Genomic DNA, 22,207 nt, shown 5'->3' with positions numbered 1-22,207 from the left:
TGGACAGAGGGAAAGTACTCAAAATTGTCTCTGATTATTAACTTACTATTTTATTCCAGTACCACCTAGCCCGTGATATGGGAGGCAAGAGTTGCACTAGGAAATAGTTACACACGATTTTGCACATTTCGTTACATCATCACGGGTAATAAATATGACAGGAAGCAGGGAATATTAAACTCAGGAAAACAGAAATTGATGATGGAAATAGGAATGAAAATAGCATGAATAAAAGGATATATATCAACACGTCCACGATGCTGGGTAACAGCAATGGGTTATCATCTTTGGTATGAAAGTCTGTCAAAATATGTGTTGGATTACAATGGGGGTGCTTTCATGTGAAAGGGGAAGAATTAGTCTTCAGTATGTAAAACCAGTATGTTAAATCACGTTTACTGTACGTTTAACGTTGAGTTCTACATGTATGCCAGGAAAAAAAATTAGAAACGAACGCGATAAATTAAAAATAAAATACATCTAGGTTCCTTGTTATAACCAAGTTAAGCTGTAAAGAATGAAGAATATCGGCTTTTTATTCAATACATGCGACGTTACATGATTTCAAAATCTTAAATTGTTCTCTTCAGGAACTGTCTGGGCGCGATGTTTTGTTAAGAGTTTCACTCTTGCCCTGGAGGTAGGCCGCACCCTGAGGAAAAAAATACTGAAAGATGAGAACTGTAGCGGTTTAATACAATGTCATCCTTGCAGCCATAGTCTTTAACAAAGCTTTCCCCGGAATTTTTAAAATATTTAAAAGTCAAAATCCAGTCAGTTCACATTCAGTAAAAGACTCTCTCTCTCTCTCTCTCTCTCTCTCTCTCTCACACACACACACACACACACACAGCACCCTCCAACACACACACACATATACACACACACACACGTACACACACACACACACACACACAACAAATGCACATTCACACACACGCACGCACGCACGCACACACGGAATTACCCGCCATTTGTTCATCTACTTACGTCCGTCTTGCACAACTGGATAAAACTTTTTTTCTCTAAGACAAGGATCCGATGAGATACGGTTAACTATGTTGACCACCTCAGAAGCGCTGAAGAACATTTTTTTGCTCCAAAGGGTAAACCGGTACTCATCTAAGTCGGCAAAGTACTTGGCGCACATATAGTAGTCGTAGGCAATGTCAACGACAAAGCCTTCAAATAGGATTTTGCCGTCTGCAAACAGATAGGACAGTCAAATGAAGAACAGGACAGCAAAAAAAAAATAATAATAAAAATAATTTTAAAAAAATAAAAGTAAAGACAGAAGATAGTACTAAACGTAATACAGCGTATTAATCGAAGAAACTAGGCACAGAAATTTAAAGTGTTTTTAGAATAGTTTAAAAAATCGTTATTGCATACAAAAACTAAGTAACATACTGCGAATTCATGAAAAATATTTTCGCTAGATAGTTGGTCAAGACAAAAAGAAACAAAAAAATTAAAACTCTAGATTATTTTTTAAATAGTGCCAATGTAATTTTTGCCTTTAAAAAGGACCAAGAAAGTTGATGGAACAAAAATGAAATAAAAAATAATAATATCCCTTATCCATTAGTTTTTTTTTTCTCACCCTCATTTACGGCTGCCAGTACACCCGGTTGTTTTGACGTTTTATAGGTATAATTCCATTTCAGACATCCTGATTCATTGGACCAACTGAAGTACAATAAGAAACGCATATTTTTATTCAAACAAACTCGCATCTATCACAGTTAACAGTTATCAATTAACGACTTAACGCATCTGACAAACTCAACCTTCTAAGCAGACCCTCCAGTTGTTCTTTGACACTGACAGAAGGACGCTTTAAGAAATACTTTCGAACCACCAAATCCCACCTATCACAATATTATCTCACATCAAAATACTTTAGCAGTAACCATGATACACCTGTCGCAGTTCTAAACACACTTACATTCCTGTCCCATTGGCGGCATACACAGCGTCCCCCTCACCGACATACGTCATACGTTGATGGTAGTTCTGCAAGTACCTCTCTTCGTCATGTGTAGAAAGTCTGGTGATGGCCATTTCCCACCATTCTCCTTGCAGCTATAAATAACATTTTTTTTTAATTTAGGGTGTTAAGTCATGTCTAAAACGTACGTAACATATGTTCCCCAGAAAAATTCCAGAAAAAAAAGATAACTATTGTTTAAGCACTCGGTGCAAAAGGTAATAGGGGTTTTCTGTTGTCGACTGCAACATATATAGTGTTTTCTTGTGTATAGTTTGATATTTCAGATACGATTTTTGCGCCACGAATAAAAAACTAGTTCATTTTATATTTCTGCATGTTGCATTTTATCTTTGTGTAATATTCAGTGAAAAACAAACTAGAATCGCGCAATTTTTTCTATACAGATGTTTGCCATGTTTTTACATCGTTATACTTGTAGGGAAAAATTAAAGAACCAAACCAGTGCTGATCGAATCTTCAAAGTAAGCAAAATACTACCGCAGCTAACACTTTCCCATTTGTGACAGTAACGTTCGTTCCTTTTTGGTGTTAAACAAATTATTTTTATTCTCAGGTGAGGATACTTTCAACAAAACAAAAAAAGAAAAAGATTAAAGCATTTAGCTACCAGCATATGTATGTTTCTACGAAATCAATTTTCCTGGTAAAACACAAAGTCACAGTATATCATCAAAGAGTTTAAGCAATTCATCAAAAGACATCAAAACCCCTATCTACCATGTGAATATACCAGCATTCTGAAAGGAACAGAGGAACGGTGGTACTCATATACAATGTATGGTTCTAGTTCTACCTACATACTTAGCTTAAACGATAATCACATTGTATAATAACTAGCCAGTTTGGCCATTCAAGTTCTTTATTTGTTGATTTTCGGCAAAAATCAACTGAGACAGGCATTTATAATTTTTTGCTAAATGTTTTTTTTCTCCAGAACTCTCTATAACTGCCAAACTCTCTCTGTGTATGTGTGTGTGTCTTTTTATCTGGCTCTCTGTATTTTCTCCCTAGCACTGTATCTCTCTGCCTCTTCTTTTATTCCTTATTTTGCATTTTAAATTAACTTCCATACTTAAAATTCAACCTGCCTCATCACATCTGAATTAGTTCAAACTTGACTGTAAAGTTAAAACATACTATTTTCCACCAATCCAGCCTGACATGCAACCTTTTGACATTAAAATGTTAAATTTGTACAGATCATACGGTTCGAATCTTCGTTTCTTTATTTATTGTTGCACTGTGAAATAGTCCGGTGGCTTAAGGAAAAAATCGTGACACGGCGGATAAAAGCACCAAATTTTGCATGTGGGTACCTTTTGACATTCTAAGTCAAATCAGAGCCGTAGCCCACGGAAAAAATTTACCGTTTGGCCAAAAAATCCAAAATGGCCGCCAATTTATTGAATTCTTTAGAAATATGTACATACCTATGTTGATTTTTATCAAATAAATTATTTTCTCAGAGTTTTCCACACCCTTATTACCCATTTTATTCATATATGTCAGGTAGCAAACAAGTTCCCTTGGACTTTTTGAAAAAGTCCAAGATGGCTGTCATTTGCCATAGAAACAGCCATAGGAATACTAGTGCACAACTATTACCAGCTAGAACGATACGTTGTCCACTATCAAATTAAGTCTGTTTCTTAGATCTTTGTTACGCACATAATATGTTTGTGGTGAGTAACTACGAAGTGATCTTGATCATTTTGGAAAATCCAAGATGGCTGCCATGTGCCACAGGAATTCTAGTATACGGGGGATTCAACTTATGGAAACTGGAAAGATTAGTTTTTCGCTATCAAATTAAGCTGGTTTCTGAGTGTTTTCCACATCCTTTCTACCCACACAATATGTATGTGGTGAGTAACTAAAAGTATTCTTGGGCATTTTGAGAAAATCCAAGATGGCCGTCATATGTTATAGGAATACTTCTAGTATTACAAAGGGTTGGAACTAATGCCAGCTTATTCACAATCAAATTCACTTTATTTTTTTTAGTGTTTTACACATTATTATTACACTGTGATACATATCTAGCAGGTAATAAATGTGCATATTTGATCATTTTGAGAAAACCCAAGATGGCCATCACTGGCCATAGGAATACTCCTAGAATTACAATTGCACATCCATGGCTTTTCATCTACTACCAGGGTGAATTTGTGTTTGCTTATCAAGTTTTGCCCATCCTTATTAGTCCTATGATATATATCTGGTGGGTAAATAGTGTGCATCCTTGTATATTCTGAGAAAAAGATACCTACAATTTAACATAGGAATACTAATGGGTGGGTTTCAATTGCTGCTAGAGAGGCATATGGTTCATTATACAATTACATTTCCATGAGTTTGTTTTAAAAATAATTTATGTTTTTCATTCCATTTATTATTACCCCTATGATGTATACCTGGTCTGTAGCATGTGTGTATCTTTGGGTATTCTGAAAAAATTCAAGATGTCTGCCTTTTGTCATTAGAATATTCGAACACATAATCAAATGATGTTAGAGATACTGAGTACGATTTAAATGTAGTTAACTTTGGGTCGTTTTTAAATGTTTTTCATATCCTATTTATCCTTATGAAAGACTCTGTTTGTTTTGAAAGTGTATGTATCCTTGAGTATTATTCGGAGAAAACCCAAGATAGCTGCCAGTTGTCATAGGAATATATCATTCAAATGCACATAGGTGTCAATTAGTAGAACAGTTCAGACATTGATTCCAACATGAAATAAAGCCGTTTGATGTTTTAACATGTTGACATCCTTATTAACCTTACTCTTTATAAAGCTGGTGTGTAGCAAGTGTGCATCTTGCGTATTTGAGAAAATTCAAGATTGCTGCAATTCACAATAGGAATAGTACAGTCAACTACTGCCAGAGAGATATTGGGTTCAATATGAAATTTTGTTTCTCGGTATTTCCCACATTCTTTTTGGACTTTTAGATATCTATTTGGTGGGTAACAAGTGTATACCCTTAAGCTACAAGTATTTTGAAAAAATATCATGATTACCCTGATTTGCCTTAGAAGTGCCTATAAAATCTAATGCACCAGTTTTCCTATTTTGGATTTCCCCAAAATGATAAAATATGGACATTTATTACCTAACAGATATGTATCATGGTGTAGTGATCCGTTAATTAGAACTGATAGTCTTCTAAATTTGCATACATCAGATATGTATATATTTGTACGTTTTAATTATTCAAATATACATAGACATGACATGTTGCATGGCAGTTTAAAAGAAGTTCATTTAAAATGCAAATCAAGATTTAATTTAAATGTATCTACAATTAAGTTAATGTACATAGGCATGGCATGTTTCATGACAGTTACGAAAGCTAATTTGAAATGCAAATTAAGATAGAGTATAAAGGCAGTGACTTAGCCACTGAGAGAGACTTACAGACTGAGAGAGTTAAGAGATAGTTATAGATACGGTAGAAGAGACCTGAGTCTTCAGGCACTTGAATAAACCATGTAACAGAAAACTATTCCTGCCTGTCTCAGTTGTCTTATTGGTGAAAATGTAACTCTTAGAACAAATGTATAACCACCGACCGGTTATTACAATGGGATAATAATACTAAAAAAACAGAATAACAACCGAATTCAGCTTCATTTTATCTGTAAGCCTATCTCTCGCAGGAATTAACTGAACCCCACCTTCTATGGCTAATGGCAGCCATTTTGTTTTGTTTTGTTGTCAAAAAAGAAACACATAACATTCTTATCACATATGTATTATGTGAATTAAAAAGATATGGAAAATACTCAGAAACAAACCTAATTTATCAATTAATATTATATCTTCATGGTAGAAGAAGCCCTATGTGTATACTAGTATTCCTTTGATATGAGGGCCATCTTGGATTTTTCTCGAATTGCCTGTGAATAAAGGTTAGTTACTCACCACAAATATATTATTTGTGTAATAAGAAACAAAATTAATTAGATAGTGGGCAATGCATCTTCCTAGTTGGCATTAGTTAGTTGAAAACCCTAGTACATGTTCTAGTATTTCTATGTCATACGGCGGCCATCTTGGATTTTTCAATAAGTCCAAGGACACTAGTTTGTTATCTGACACATATGCATAATATGGGTAATAAGGATGTGGAAAACATTGAGAAAATACTTTATTTGATAAAAATCAACATGGATATGTATATAATTCTACAAAATTTCACAAATTGGCGGCCATTTTGTATTTTTGGCCAAACGGTAAATTTTTTCCGAGGGCTGCGGCTCTAATTTGATTTAGTATGTCAAAAGGTACCCACATGCAAAATTTGGTGCTTTTATCCGCTGTGTCACGATTTGGCCATTTTTTTACCCTAAGCAACCGGACTAAAATCCCATCCTGGAAAAATGATCCCTTAATTTTTGTGTAAATTAGAACCATCCTTTTATAGACCTATTGGAAAATACTTAATCACAAAAATTAAAAACTAAAGATTTACTTTTCAGGTGATATTTTGGTATTTAATCAAACCGCTTTTTACTTGGATTTATGTTGCTCCAAAAAGATACAATCCTTGTTTTTATATCAATACTTAAATCTGTCAATTGCAACTGGGTTGCTAAATTTCAAATCAAAGAGTCCACAAAATATCAAATGTCATGTTTCAATAATATCCAGATTGCTAAAACCCCACTTGCACAAGACCAGACTACTGTCCTTATTTGGTTTCCAAAAATGACCCCGAAAGCAAAAAAGGTATATTCTTTAATAATAGACCTTTTTTTATCAATGTCTATATTTTGACCGTTAGAATTTTCCTCGGCAGAAACGCAAATTTCTGCTACTCACTAGTACCCACTAGTCATTGCTCGACAAGTGGTTGATATTTCTTCTAGAAAAAAATATTGACTCCAGTTCCTTTTATTTGAAACAAAGGGGACATCTTTTTGAAGGTCTGGATGGGGAAATATAAGTAACTTTGCAGGATTTTTAGACATTAAAATATAACTTCGGGCATTTTAATCGCATATTATAAACATAAAACTACGCCATTTCCCTTTCTACAAATGTTGCACATTTGCGCTTGCGCGGTAAACTTAATCACCAGTTTGTCGCTGACAGCCAAAGAATAAGCGTGCGCATATGGCGTGTTAAAAATGAAGGAGCTTGCGTGCATCAATCACACTAAGTTATAGTTCAGGGTTTTCTTTATTTGACTCTCCGATCCACAAGAGAAGGTGTACCAACCTTATCCCAAGCAAGGTTCCTCAAGGGTTTCACGTTACAGCGGCCTGGTTTAGGAAAGCGGATCCTCTTCGTAGCAGTTTCATCCTTATTCTTTCCTAGCCCGGCGTCTGCGTTTGTTACCGTGTAGACGGCCACCATCAAGAGGAAGACAATGGAAGACATGGCGTTCGCGCGATGTGTGATCTTCTTCTGAAATTAGACTGCGAGTTATATGCGTGTACCTGGATATTTACGTTTTTATACAGGATTATAGCTTCCCTGGCTGAGCCCTTGTCATTTCTTATGCCTGCGCAATGATTGGCCGAGCTCTCTGAACGTGCAAGTTAATGAAATCTGCAATGTTATCTTTGCTTTTGCTTTTAGAAAGCGGGTATGTCCTAAGCTGACTACACATCACATCCACCACCTCTGCTTCTGCTGTTGATTGTCTCCCGTGTTATTTACATATAAATAATTATATTTGTATTTGGAGACTGGTAACGCAAAACCCTAACTTCGCATTTCAAATACTGCATTGTATTCTTCTTGATCCACTGAAATCAAGTCGACCACATATCCTGGGATAATTTTTTTTCATTTGGCCCTCCTGGGGTTCCATAGCTAACACACACGCTCGCACACGCACACGCACACGCACACGCACACACACAGTGACACAACTGTCTTTGGCTGTGTAGCTATTTCTGTTTTAGAATGTTTCCTAAGAGGACAATATAGAAGATGACTGTTACAGCAGTAATAATATTTATCTGATAATGAGGAATAGGGGGAGAAGAGGAGAACTAATATTATCATAAAATCACCTTATTACACTTTTTAAATAAAGATTATAAATCTGGAACACGTAGTAATTTTTTCATTGTTTTTTTTTTATTTTTTTTATTTTTTTGCCCACCGTGGCCTTCTCTCTCTCTCTCTCTCTCTCTCTTCTCTATCTCTCTGTTTTACTCCTTGTTTTTGCTTGGTGTTTACAGAAAAAAATTACAACAAGAATTTTTATGTTTTCAGATTTACTGGAAAGATGCCACACATAAGCCTTTACTATCCTAAAGACTGCATTCCCACAGATTTTAGATCGATCTATCCCCGTGGGGAGTCTCACTAGATTACTGTCAGCTTAGCCGGCTTAAATGTCTGTCCCGCCTACTGAAAGCTGTAAGGAGGTAATTAACTTCCGTGCATGCTCGGCTGATAGCAATTTAGCGTGAACCCCCAGGAAGTTAGGTCGATCCTGATGGATCGATCTAAATCTGTGGGAATGCAGTCAAAGGGTGCTTTCCCAGAGATTTAGATCGATCTAAAGATAAAGATTTAGATCGACCTAACTCCCTGGGGGTTCACGCTAAATTGCAGTCAGCCGAGCGGGCACCATAGTTAATTACCACCTTACAGCTTTTAGTAGGCGGGACAGACGCTTAAGCCGGCCAAGCTGACAGTAATCTAGTGAGACTCCCCACAGGGATAGATCGATCTAAAAATCTATGGAAATGGGGTGAAAGACGTTTGATATACGTCCAAATAAAATGCCGCATTCAGTGAAATATGGAGACATTTGAGGACAATTAATACTTTTTATGTTTGAATAATTTAAAATACTAGTAACTTAATAATAAATGCCGAAACTAAGGAAATGGTGTTTGTCTTATTCTTAACGCTTTAAATATAAATACTTAACTTTATGTTGCGCAGAGGAGCAGAAGACGTTTAATGTTAAACCTTGACAGGCTTCCACCCCCCTTTTCTGTGATGGACAGAGTGACGGTTAACCATGCATGTTAAGTTAGTTGCTATGGCAACATGTTTTATGAAAGGCCAATTTTCTTATATTCAAGTAAATGTTACAGGAGTTTTAGACAAGTGCTTTACAAGAGCTAGTTCCCCACACACACATAAAGTATTCTCCATCCTGTCAGGTGTGAAAAAAACACATACATGTCAGAATGTCTGCTCGATTTTCGAAAAGATACTTACAGCTACTCTCTACTAGGGCCATAGATTGACTTTTCACAGGATATTCACAGAGATGTCTTTAGATAAAAAGACGGTCATTTTACTATCTCTGGCTTTTCTCCTTTTTCCCTATATAATCTGCCATCCTGGTAAAGAGTAACTTACAGCTGCCATATCTGATTCCACGCAAATTTTGAGAAGCATGATATATCATTAAAAAAACGTTTTGTATTGATTATAATATTGGGGGATAAGTATGTAAGGTAAAGATATACATGTATATTAATTTGAATTAATTTAATGCACTTCTTTCCGAATTAGACGACTTGTGTGTAAAAACTATTATTTGCATATCCAAAACCACCTTGATGGTTGTATGGTGAAATAGGATGCCTCGGTTATTCGTTAATGTCCATTTGCATACTTTTTAAAGATTTTGTGAAATAATTAAAAATAAATATGCTGGCAGGCCAGTGCAATGAAGATGAGACCCATCTAACACATCGAATATTACCTACCACAGCTAGTACACCGTGAAATGGGCCAAATTTTCATGTTATTATATTCCTTTTGATCGTCTGTTTAAAGAATGAGGATAATTTGGTTTAAGAAGTTTTAGTATTGATATGGTTCCTCATAATATGAATGGGGATAGAACAATACAAAAATCTTATTCTGTTGGATAACAATAATCTAATAGAATTCCTGTTCAGACGGACTATATTTTAGTTTCCACAATTTTTTTTGATATACAGTATGTAGGTTTACATCTTAATACACTATAAGATTCACTTGCTCAAAAATAGCATGTAAAACAAACCATATTTGTTTTTTAAAGATCGCGCCTATGTCAAACATTCATTGTTTGTTTGCATGGCTTGATGTAGTGTTGTCTCAGCTGATATAAGAAACGACGGTCTGGCGAAAGTGACGTCACGTGCTAATAGAGTGTGAATTCACGTGTGTTTTGCTATGTTACAAGGAAAAGTGAATTTAGAATGTTTAAATGTATCTTTTACACAAGAACCGTGTCAAGCCCTATACTGATCACTGCTCCATGTCAACAGTTTTAAAAGATCGTAAGTTTATTGAATAAAAAAGTATCCAAAAATAATTCTTCAATAAAATGTTTAATACACTATTTTATTCCATAAATAATTTCACCGAATATGGCATTTTATTTGGACGTGTATCAAACGTTTCTGCCCTCGGCATATGGCGATTTGGAATTTAACTGCCACATCTTTCCAGCAACACTGAAATTATAAGAATTATTTTTGCAATTTCTTCCGGATATATATATATACACGTACGGAATATATATACCTTGTATATATGTGTATATATATATATATATATGCATGCAACGCAATGGCAAACACACACACCTGAGAGAGAGAGAGAGAGAGAGAGAGAGAGAGAGAGAGACGTGGTCTCAAATTATAAATGCTCTTTCGAATGAATTTTGACAACAAATTATGATATTTTAGATATCAGGGGCGTAACCAGACCTTTAAAAATTGTACGCACAGATTTTTAAAATTCCCAGCAAAATGTAGACTAACGCAACAGATGAAGGACAGCGTAATCACAGCATATGTACCACACATCGCAGCTTTATTTTCCATTAATAATAAAATCATCATTTAGTCAGAAATATTCTCGCAATTAAAAAAGTTTCAATATTCTTATTACCCAGAACGGTATATTTATTTAAAAGGAGGCTAGCTTCGCATATGTGGAACCCCCTTCGAATAATCCTGGATCCACCTCTGAGTTGAACTAACATACGGTTTCATTCACCTTACAGTTTAATTATTTGTTTGTAAAAATTGCCCATGTCACCCTGTTAGTTTGGAGGGGTTATAAGCTGGATCAAGTCCGTGTCAAAATTCTTTGAAGTTTTGCGGGAAAAATTCTTCCTTTGTTTCTCTAGCTCCTTATTAAGCCTGGTGTCCAGATTTTATCTAGTGCCCCCAGGGTTGCGGGAGCTGCTCTTTGAAAATAACACTCAGGCAGATTTTTACCCGAGATAGATATCGCCACCAAGAATGCGTTCGATATTCTCAAGAAAGAGGCTACAGGAGAGTTGAGGGCCACTGAACCCTCCAATTAAGAGGTAAAGGAAGTTCCAGTTAGATGGACGATTAAGATAGGACTTGTTAAGGTTACAGGCATTGTTTACCTCAGTTCAATAAAAGAATGCAAGACAGGGGGGGAGGGGGGGTCAGAACAATTGTGCCTATACAATTTATACACAGGATTTGTACATACAGGTGACTTTAATAAGCAGGGGATTTTCTTTTATATTCCGTGAAAAATACACTAAATTTATATTAAATAATATCATGGTTGGCCAAAAAATTGTACGCACAGTGCATCCGTGCGTATGCCTAGTTACGCCCATGGATATCTCCTTTCATCTATACCATCTTGTTTCACAGACAAAACGATTGGGCGCACCATATCAACTACACAGAAGATCAACAAAATTCGTTACATGTTCAGTTGTAAATAACTAACTGTCTACGTACCAATTCTCTCAACTTTGAAACTGGCATCTTTCTTAAACAGGAGAGAACCATCGTCTCTACGTATCTGCAGTCTGTAGCCAGCATGGCGGATGAAGTGCCCAGGGTAGTTCACCGACTCGTAGGCCGTGTATCCTTGAAGAAATTTGTCAGGTCGAGGGTAGAACGTGGCGTCCTTGTCGAAGATGTGAGCATTCCTAGGGCTCTTTGAACTTTCGAGGTTCACGAAGAAGTTATAGTGACGGAGATAGGAGCACGGGTAGTCCACGGAGTTGAAGGACACGGTACCTGGTTGTCCGGTTAACCCGGGGACAATATGGAAAACATTTCCGCTGAAGCCTTGATTGATGTATGCGTCGGCGTTAGGATGGAGTCCCCAAGTATATTCGGGATAGTTTTGGGAACGAAGACGCACAACTGCAATTGAATAAAGTAAATAAATAATTATCAAGATGTATTTTATTTTTGAGCTTGAATATGTTTGAACGTCAAAGCTTTTTAATATCAGTGGGGAAATAAAGGCCAATCATTATCTTTTATCTGTTTTATTTTCATATATCATAATCAATATTCAACATTTGAATCTGAAAATGATGCCGCTTTACATCTAGATTCTTACTTCATATTTTCCAGCATTGATTAAATTATTTCTTTCCTTTTAAGACTGACAAAGCAGAGATGTTTTTAAATTCAATTAATGTAATTTTGTGTTATCGGATACTTGAAAAGCATAAAAAACAGGCTACATGTTCTACGGAAATGTCATACCTAACCGATTATTTAAAACGTGCCCGTAAACACAAACCATACGTCGGGTTTTCTTTTGAAATCTATATATTTAAACATCATACTAGGTTCTTAAAATAATGAAATCATCTAAATTTTAGTGTACTTCATTGTTAATTTTGGGTAATTTTGAGAGTTGGACGGTCTCAGTTAGTTTTAGTATGTAGCAACTGTACTTTTATAAGATAAAAGTTATATTTCAACCTAAAATACAGTTGTTACAGTCGATTTTAATGTAAGAAGTGTTGGCTGTTGCAATAGATATCATCTTCCGAAAAAAGAATGAAAATTTCAATAAACACAAACACTCACCGGTGCCTGTCTCCTGTGCGTGGACAAGGCTGGGAGAGACCAACACAGCAACGGTGACAATACACAGGGAAAACATCTTCAGTTATTCCTTCAAGAACAATAAATACTGGTGTTTTTTGTCCAAACTATAACAATGCATTCGAGATCATTATTTTTTATAGTTTACTGCTTTACTTATCGTCTTGATGAGACGTTCAATGCCCTCATAAAGTTAACTTTAAATGATACTTTTAATATAAGTTATTTCCGAAACACTTCTATACTATTTTTGAAAAAGTTATCATAAAAATAGCCTGATCATTTTGCTTTCGAGGCCTACATCTGTCCTTATATGCTTGAATCCATATCGAAATACACGATCGCAAATCTACAGCCTACCTGTTTTATGAAAGCTGATCACTGAAACGATATTGTCAGGAGATTTCTCAATCTGACGACCAGTCGCAGATGTACTAGTCTTCAGGTTCTTATTTATAGCAAGAATTTATATTACCACGGGTAATTAACCTGGGTTGATTTAAGGGAGAAACAGGAAAACAAATTTCCGTCCAAAAATATGAAAATTGCATTCATAAAAAGACAAATAATGTCATGAGGACACGACCGCTATTAAAGTCCTCATGATTTGTGTTTTATTAATTGTCTGAAACCATGTTTAATTGGAGTCACTTCATATGAAAGGTTATCAGTGCATATTTTTAGTCCCATGATTTTGCACATTTAGGTAAATGACCACGTCTAATTAGGAAATGCCAAATTCAGGAAACCAAACGTTGAAAATAAAATTAAAAATGGAAATAGCAAGAATAAAAGGCACCCATTTATAAGGCCCAAGTTAATGCAATTATCCAGGCGGATCCTGGCCCAATCCCTGGCTTCTGACTCCAACAGGAAAAATATCACTAATTGCAAAGTGGAATACATCCTGTTTTCTACGACAATAATCACAGTAAATTCATTACCCCATCATCGAAGTTCAGTCAAGGACTTTTGCTTCGACCTTGTAACACTTTTGAGTAGAATAATACCATTATTAAAAAAAGACTCTAAAACTCGCTGTCAGGGCGATAACGTGTCAAAAATCAAGTATTTTTCGAATACAGTGGATGTCTATAAATCATGGAATATCCTACATAAGACGAGGTACCAATACAGCTTACCAGCATCATCTAATCGATTCTAAGGTTGCTTATTATCCAAAAAGAATAATTATAATAACCAGGGACTAAGTTTGAATGTAAAAATGGATTTATTAACCATTGGTAAGTATGGGAAAATTGTTGTTTACTCCAGGAAAATTCATTTTTTGGCCAAAACAAAGAGTTATTATCCCTTTAAACAGGGCAAAAATGTTTCTCTTTTCCTGCAGTATCATTAAATCTGTTAAAAGCCAAATGTATTGTTAATCGCCATTTTCGCCTTTTATAAATTGCATAATATCTACTATATGTGTTGTCGTTGAGAGAGAGAGAGTGAGAGAGAGAGAGAGAGAGAGAGAGAGAGTTTACGTTTACTGCACGTCTAAAGTTGAGTTCTATGTCCAAAAAAATTAGAAACGAACGCGATTAATTCAAAATAAAATACATCTAAGTTCCTTGTTATAACCATGTTAAACTTTAAAGAATGAAGAATTTCGGCTTTTTATTCAATAGATGCGAAGTTACATGATTTCAAAATCTCAAATTGTTCTCTACAGTAACTCGCTGGACGTAGTGTTTTGTTGAGCGTTTTACTCTTGCCCTGGAGGTAGGCCGCACCCTGAAGTAAAAAATTAATACTGAAAGATGAGAACTGTAGAGGTTAAATACAATGTCATCTTTGCAGCCATAGTCTTTAACAAAGCTTTCCCCGGAATTTTTGAAAATATTTAAAAGTCAAAATCCAGTCAGTTCACATTCAGTAAAAAAAACTCTCTCTCTCTCTCTCTCTCTCCTTCTCTCAAACACACGCTCACCCAACTCACACACACACACACACACACACGCACAAGCACACGTACACACATAAGCACAAGCGTACACACAGCCCCCTCCCCCCTCCACATACACACAGCAAATGTTCATTCACACAGCACACTAACACACACACACACACACACACACACACACGTACAGAATTACCCGCCATTTGTTCATCTACTTACGTCCGTCTTGCACAACTGGATAAAACCTTTTTTCTCTAAGACAAGGATCCGATGAGATACGGTTAACTATGTTAACCACCTCAGAAGCGCTGAAGAACATTTTTTTGCTCCAAAGAGTAAACTGGTACTCATCTAAGTCGGCAAAGTACTTGGCGCACATATAGTAGTCGTAGGCAATGTCAACGACAAAGCCTTCAAATAGGATTTTGCCGTCTGCAAACAGATAGGACAGTCAAATGAAGAACAGGACAGCAAAAATAATAATAATATTTTTTTTTAAATAAAAATAAAAACAGTTAAAAAGAGAAAAAAGGAGAAAGTACTAAACGTAATACAGAGTATTAGTCAAAGAAACTAGGCACAGAGTGTTTTAAAGTGTTTTAAAAATAGTTAAATATATCGTTATTGCATACAAAAACTATAATGTGAATTCATGAAAAATATTTTAGCTAGATAGTTGGTCAAGACAAAAAGAAACAAAAAATGAAAACCCTAGATTATTTTTAAATTGTGCCAATGTAATCTTTGCCTTAAAAAACGACCAAGAAAGAAACAAAAATGATAATAATATCCCTTATCCATTAGTTTGTTTTTAATTTTTCTCACCCTCATTTACGGCTGCCAGTACACCCGGTTGTTTTGTCGTTTTATAGGTATAATCCCATTTCAGACATCCTGATTCGTTGGACCAACTGAAGTACAATAAGAAACGCACATTTTCTATCAAACAAACTCTATCTATCACAGTTAACAATTACGTCTCAACGCATCTGACAAACTCAACCTTCTAAGCAGAACCTCTAGTTGTTCTTTGACACTGACAGAAGGACGCTTTAAGAAATTCTTTGGAACCAGCAAATCCCACCCATCAATATATTTCAATATTATCCAGGCCCGTAGCCAGAAATTTCAAAAGGGGGGGTTCTTTTTCTGAAAAAGTGGACCTTTTACAATGAAACTTTCATGTATCTTAATTAAATTTCACCCAGAGGGGACCTTTTACCTGCAAAAAGGGGGGTTCTTTCGACCCCCCCCCCCGAACCCCCCTGGCTACGGGCCTGTTATCTCACATCAAAATACTTCAGAAATAGCCACGATACACCTGTCGCAATTCTAAACACACTTACATTCCTGTCTCATTAGCGACATACACAGTGCCTTCCTCACCGACATAGGTCAAACGTTGATGGTAGTTCTGCAAGTACCTTTCTTCGTCGTGTGTAGAAAGTCTGGTGATGGCCATTTCCAACCATTCTCCTTGCAGCTATAAATTACATTAATGCCTTATAATGCTTTACTCATGCTGTCGTGTATGTTTACATGGAAGATGAAAATTTACAATATAAATGCAATTATAAAAATAAAATTGAATGAAGTTGATGTTATGTTCAATTTTTTAAAAAATATAAGTCTATAGAACAAAAAACCACGGTTGTCTATATTTTTTTACATCTACAGGTTAGTTTCGGCATGGTCTATATCATTATATAAAGAGCCAAACGGTCACGTATTTTTCGGGAGATTTTTGGGAATTTTCATATTTTGTATCGTGTTGCAATAAATATTGTATTGATTCAGTTATGGTAAATGATAACTGAGTAAGGAAGTCTATATACATGTATTTTTAAAAAATGTAGTCTATGGGGCGTTGAGTCATGGCTAAAACGTCCGTAACACATGTTCCCCGGAAAAATGCCAGAAAAAGATCACTATTGTTTAAGCACTTTGTGCAATAGGTAATAGGTTTTTTTCTGTTGTCGACTGCAACATATACAGTGTTTTCATGTGTATAGTTTGATATTTCAGACACGATTTTTGCGCCACGAATAAAAAAATTGTTCATTTAATATATTTGCATGTTGCATTTTATCTTTGTGTTATATTCAGTGAAAAACAAACTAGAATCGCGCAATTTTTTTCTATACAGAAGTTTGCCATGTTTTTTACAACGTTATACTTGTAGGAAAAAATTAAAGAACAAAACCAGTGCTGATCAAATCTTAAAAGTGAGCAAAACACTTTCGCAGCTGAAAGTTTTCCATTTGACACAGTAACGTTTGTTCCTTTTTGGATCAAAACAAATTTTAATTTTTATTCTCGGGTGAGGATAATTTCAATAAAACAAAAAAGAAAAAGATTTAAGCATTTAGCTACCAGCATATGTATGTTTCTATGAAATCAATTTTCCTGGAAAACACAAAGTCACAGTATAACAGCAAATAGCGTAAGCAATTAATCAAAAGACAACAAAACCCCTATGTACCATGTGAATTTACCAGCATTCTGAAAGGAACACAGGAATAGTGGTACTCATATACAATGTATGGTTCTAGTTCTACCTGTGGTGTCTGTCGATATGCCTCTCTGTATTCTCTCCTTGGCCTTGTATCTCTCAATTCATTCTTTCATTCCTTAATTTTCATTTTAAATTAACTTCCATACTTGAATCTGCCTCATCAAATCTGAATTAATTCAATCTTGACTGTAAAGTTAAAACATACTATTTTCCATCAATTACAGCCTACGCTTTCAAATCAAAGAGTCTACGAAATTTTAAATGTTATTTTTAATAACATCCAGGGACCAGTATTATAAAGGGCGTTTTGCACTAACCACCGGTTAAATCCAGCGTTTAACTTAAACGACGTTTAACCGGGTTTCATAAACGTTGTTTAGCACTAACCAATTGTAAATCTTCTTAACGGATGGTTAAATTTACACGCTCGGAGGTAGTTTAAATTCTTTAAACGCCGGATAAAAATGGCAAACCTGCTGCGGTTTGCCAGAAATCCTCTCAGATATACAACATTGGTCAAAAGGGTTGTCCCACCTTCAGTATCATGTGCTTTTATTTATAAATGATCACATCACAGGTGAAGATTGTCATAAATAGTGATTTTTATTCCATGTACCATAACTACCATGATTAGTGATATAGAAAATACAAACTAGCGGTGAATATCAATATCTAATACCATTTATTCACATTTATAACCCGTATCCCCTCAAATCAGGCATTTCACTGTGATTTTCACAGAGGCAAAGAAATGTCCATTAAATTGAAATGACACCACCAATTGCCACCAAATTTTCACACATTTAGCATTAGGGTGTGCTCGTTAAAGGTCACTTGTCTAGTAGCGTTTGTGTTTACCGAGTACAGTAATTACCTCCTGTAGGTGGCGCGGCCTGCCTTCAACAAGGGTAACAATTCTGTTTTATGGAATATTGTCCCATTCTTCCTAAAGAGCTTGGGAGAGTTGGTCCAGATTATTAGGAGTTTGGTTCTCCTTTGCATTGCACACTTCAATTCATGTCACAGATGTTTAGTAAGGTCAATGACAAGGCTCAAAGGTGGTTGCTCCATCCTCTGAACATTGAGTTTCTGCAACAAATCACTCAGCAGACGAGAGTTGTGAGCAAGTGCATTTGCACGATGACGCCTGCAGTATCCCTGAAGTCACCTCTTGCAAATGGAGTGAGATATTTGTTGAGAACGTTCCTTTGAATTGTCCCAATAACGTTCTTTTCAGGTAAGAACAATGCACTTAAACCATGGGCTTGGAATTCTCTCCAAACGTGGACTGACCTGCCACCTCAGGCGATATTATCCTGCACAACCCTTCCAAAAAGCATTCTACAACATGTCTACGGGCCCTAATTTAACCATCGAAGGCATCCAAGAAATACCTCGATTCTTCAGCAAAACAAACTTGTTCCTATTGATGGTTGACCAAGTTCTGGAATTTCTGGGGTCACTGAACTTAACATTTTAAACTGATACTTCATTTTATCTGCAACAGGGGAATTCGGGGGTGATCCAGGCTTCATCATGACAGCAAACTTGCACACAGTTCTTATGTTGTGAGTAATTTGTTGCAGAAAACCAATGTTCTGAGGCTGGAGATATCATCTTTGAATCCCAATAATAAACCTACTGAGCACCCGTGGCATGAATTGAAGTGTGCAATCCAGAGGAGAACTAAACCCCAAATAGTCTGGACCAATTCCGCCAAGCTTTTTAGGAAACATGGGGCAATATCCCATAAAACAGAATTGTTACCCTTGTTGAAGGCAGTGGCGCCGTCTACAGGAGAAAATTACAGTGAGCGATAGCCACACACGCTATATAGACACGTAACCTTTAACGAGCATACCCTAATGCTAATTGTGTGTAAATTTGGTGACATTTGGTGGTGTCATTTAGATTTAATGGGTATTTCTTTACCTCCATGGAAATGGCAGTGGAGCATCGGATTCGAAACATCGGAGGGGGGTAGGTCCTACATGAAATAAATGTGAATAAATGGCATTAAATATGGATGTCTTAACCGCTAGTTTGTGTTTTCTGTACCACTAATCATGTTAGTTATGGTATCTGGAATGAAAATCACTATTCATAGCAATTAACTCCTGTGATGTGATCATTTATAAATGAAAGCACATTAAATTGGGGGTGGGACAACCTTTTTGACCAATGTTGTATACCTTTTAGACTTTCTACAGAACTATGAAAGTTGCACATTTGCACTTTGCGCTAGTCGCTGACTGCCAGAGGATAAGCGTGCGCATATGGATCGTTAAAAATGAAGGAGCTTGCGCGCATCAATCACGCTTATAGTTCAGGGTTTTCTTCATTTGTGACTTTGCAATCCACAAGAGGTGTACCAACCTTATCCCAAGCAGGGTTCCTCAAGAGTCCCACGTTACAGCGGCCTGGTTTAGGAAAGTGGATCCTCCTCGTAGCAGTTTCATTCCTATACTTTCCCAGCACGGCGTCTGCGTTTGTTACCGTGTAGACTGCCAGCATCAAGAGAAAGGCCATGGAAGACATTATGGCGTTCGCGCGATGTGTGATCTTCTTGTGAAATGAGACTGCGGGTTATATGCGTATACCTGGATATTTACGTTTTAATACAGGATTATAGCTTCCCTGGCTGAGCCCTTGTCTTTTCTCATGCCTGCGCAATGATTGGCCGAGCTCTCTGAACGTGCAAGTTAAGAAATCTGTGATGTTATCTTTGCTTTTAGAAAGCGGGTATAGGTATGTACTGTGCTGACTACTCACCACATTACTATCCCGTGTTTGCTGCTGTTGATTGATTGTCTCCGGTGTTATATATATATATAATTTCTATCTGTCAGTCGATGACCGGTCAATCAAACTGGACAAACATCTGTTTATGTTGTGTTTCTTTAAAATAATTTTGAGAGGATGATAAAACATTCGTCACTGCTTTACAGATAAGGCAGACTTCAGATAACCTAAGATATGATTCTCAATTTGTTGGATAATTCTTTGAAAAGTCCTTTAAATCCATTTCCCTGATCTGTGTGCACTCTGGTCAGTGTTCCCCATTCTTGAAGAATGTTCTCGACGCTGGAAGCCACCTCTTGTGTTTCTTTAATTTGGTCTTAAGGGGCTTCAGTCACAAATACCGACTAAAAACATCAATAATAGACAATATGTACTTGTACTTCATACCCTTATGTTTTACTGTCACAGATGATATGTCTGTAATGCCTATTTCTATTGAATAGTTTGCCTTTATTGATTTCAGGCCAGGTTTATTATGGAATTTAGGCATTCTTCTCTGTTGAATTTATAAAATGTTTAATTCTTTTCTCGCCGATTCCATAGAAAATACCAGTAGATCTCAGTCGATACCGCAATTTTTTGCACCACCACCTTTACTTTTATCATATAAAACTATTAATCTCTGAAAGAAGAAGCAAAATCCTGCCGTCTATCAAGACCCGTAAGAGTCTGTTCACGATACGAATGTTCTGTCAGTTGCAGAGGGTAAACTTTCTGTGCGTGTGCGACAGTCCTATTTCGGACAGGGACATTATTGTTAAGCAACAGCTGTATTGCTGTGTATTCTTCATCGGTCAGTCTCGGCATCCGTTCATGGCTAACACCAATACGGATCTTTCTCGACCACTGCATATCCCTCTGCGCGTTGTCACCCTGAAAAGGATCAGGAAACAATTAATATAATCAAGAATAATTTAAAGTCACCCCAATTCAAAAAATTGTGTTTCCATTTTTGTGTACACATATCTCGTTATCTCTCATGAGATGCCATAAATGTGTAAATATTAACTATTTTTGACAGGAAATCAAAATGGGGTGCAGCAATACTTTGCCCAGCCCCCGTCTCCCTCCCTCCTCAACTGGTGGGCATAAGGTACACAAGAGTGACATCCAATGTTTTATAGATGTGATTCCATTTTTCTCTCCTTCTGTGAATCCACCAACAGTGCTGTTGAACTCGTGCACATGAAAACACTTGTGCAATGCATGCTAAAATGTTCAGCTTATCTTGTTGACAGAGACCTGAGGCACATGGTGACAAACAGCACGTTGGCCAGTCACATGTACATATACTGGAATCTTTTGACACTGCGGAAGTTAATTAATAATAAAAAAAGGCCAAGCTATGTTGTGCTTTGTGTAGTATACACTAACAATTTGCACAACTAGGAAAAATCCTGACCTCTTGAATTATTATTTGAAAACTTATAATATACATGTATGCTATGATGCGCTGGTTACTACCTACATGTATTACACTGTAAGACATGGTGTGTGTACGCCTGAACTTTTTGACAAAAATGTACAAATCTCAGTGCTTTGTACCTGATGTACACAAGTGATTTTTATACTAGTGGCCCATGATATCACTTGCCTTAAAATGAGTATTTTTGTCACATCCAATGCTAAAAGAAAGGATTGGGATGGGGCAAATCCGACTGGGGGTGTATATTAAACGGTTGAATAAGTTAATAACACTGCAGACATTGAATCCAAATATTTATAAAATTAATACGAATAGGTGCATGCCAACGACTATATTCTTCTACGGATCCATCTCTTTCTATTTTATTCTTCATTCTTTTTTCCTGAGGTGATATCGTTGGAATATTACACAAGTCATGATAATTTAGCACTGTTATAAAACATATAATATTATTGTTAACAACAAGTGGCTCATCTTGTAGGTAGACCAGAGTCATAAGGCTACAGACAACATGTTCACCAGTCCTTTCAGTCTGGCCTTGACAGATTTTAAATTTGCCTGGATTTCAATTTGGCTTCGACATGTGTAAAATACTTTTCATCATATCTTAGGTTGCAATTTTCTGTTGACATGTTAATTTCTGAAAAAAATTATTTCTACTCAGTAATTAAAATGCGAGCAAAATATTTTTTTTTTAATGTAAAATTAGTACAAAACTCA

The 22,207-nt window shown here is 36.2% G+C and overlaps 2 protein-coding genes across 3 annotated transcripts; both read right to left on the bottom strand.

Annotated features, from left to right (window-relative positions):
- Positions 1 to 444: 444 nt before the first annotated feature.
- Positions 445 to 13,274, bottom strand: LOC106167722 (uncharacterized). 2 transcript variants are annotated; one of them, XM_087006944.1, is made up of 6 exons: positions 11,726 to 11,893; positions 7,242 to 7,430; positions 1,949 to 2,085; positions 1,604 to 1,689; positions 991 to 1,203; positions 445 to 652 (listed from the first exon to the last, which is right to left on the bottom strand). In XM_087006944.1, the coding sequence occupies exons 1-6, from the start codon at positions 11,807 to 11,809 to the stop codon at positions 624 to 626; spliced, it is 738 nt and encodes a 245-aa protein (XP_086863070.1). In that variant the 5' UTR covers positions 11,810 to 11,893; the 3' UTR covers positions 445 to 623. The 2 variants fall into 2 exon arrangements, with proteins under 2 accessions (XP_086863070.1, XP_086863071.1); XM_087006945.1 differs by lacking the exons at positions 445 to 652; positions 991 to 1,203; positions 1,604 to 1,689; positions 1,949 to 2,085 and adding exons at positions 12,821 to 12,908; positions 13,199 to 13,274 and having other exon boundaries at positions 7,260 to 7,430; positions 11,726 to 12,139.
- A 1,168-nt stretch (positions 13,275 to 14,442) lies between these two features.
- Positions 14,443 to 19,915, bottom strand: LOC106154515 (uncharacterized). Its single transcript, XM_013528877.2, has 5 exons — positions 19,636 to 19,915; positions 16,091 to 16,227; positions 15,570 to 15,655; positions 14,964 to 15,176; positions 14,443 to 14,578 (listed from the first exon to the last, which is right to left on the bottom strand). The coding sequence occupies exons 1-5, from the start codon at positions 19,795 to 19,797 to the stop codon at positions 14,550 to 14,552; spliced, it is 627 nt and encodes a 208-aa protein (XP_013384331.2). The 5' UTR covers positions 19,798 to 19,915; the 3' UTR covers positions 14,443 to 14,549.
- Between the last annotated feature and the right edge of the window lie 2,292 nt (positions 19,916 to 22,207).

The sequence above is a fragment of the Lingula anatina genome, chromosome 2 (genome assembly GCF_051362555.1).
Source record: "Lingula anatina isolate TDL-2025a chromosome 2, LinAna3.0, whole genome shotgun sequence".
Lineage (NCBI taxonomy): Eukaryota > Metazoa > Brachiopoda > Lingulata > Lingulida > Lingulidae > Lingula > Lingula anatina.
Note: the sequence above shows the minus strand (reverse complement) of the source record. Positions and strands in the feature narration are given on the sequence as shown.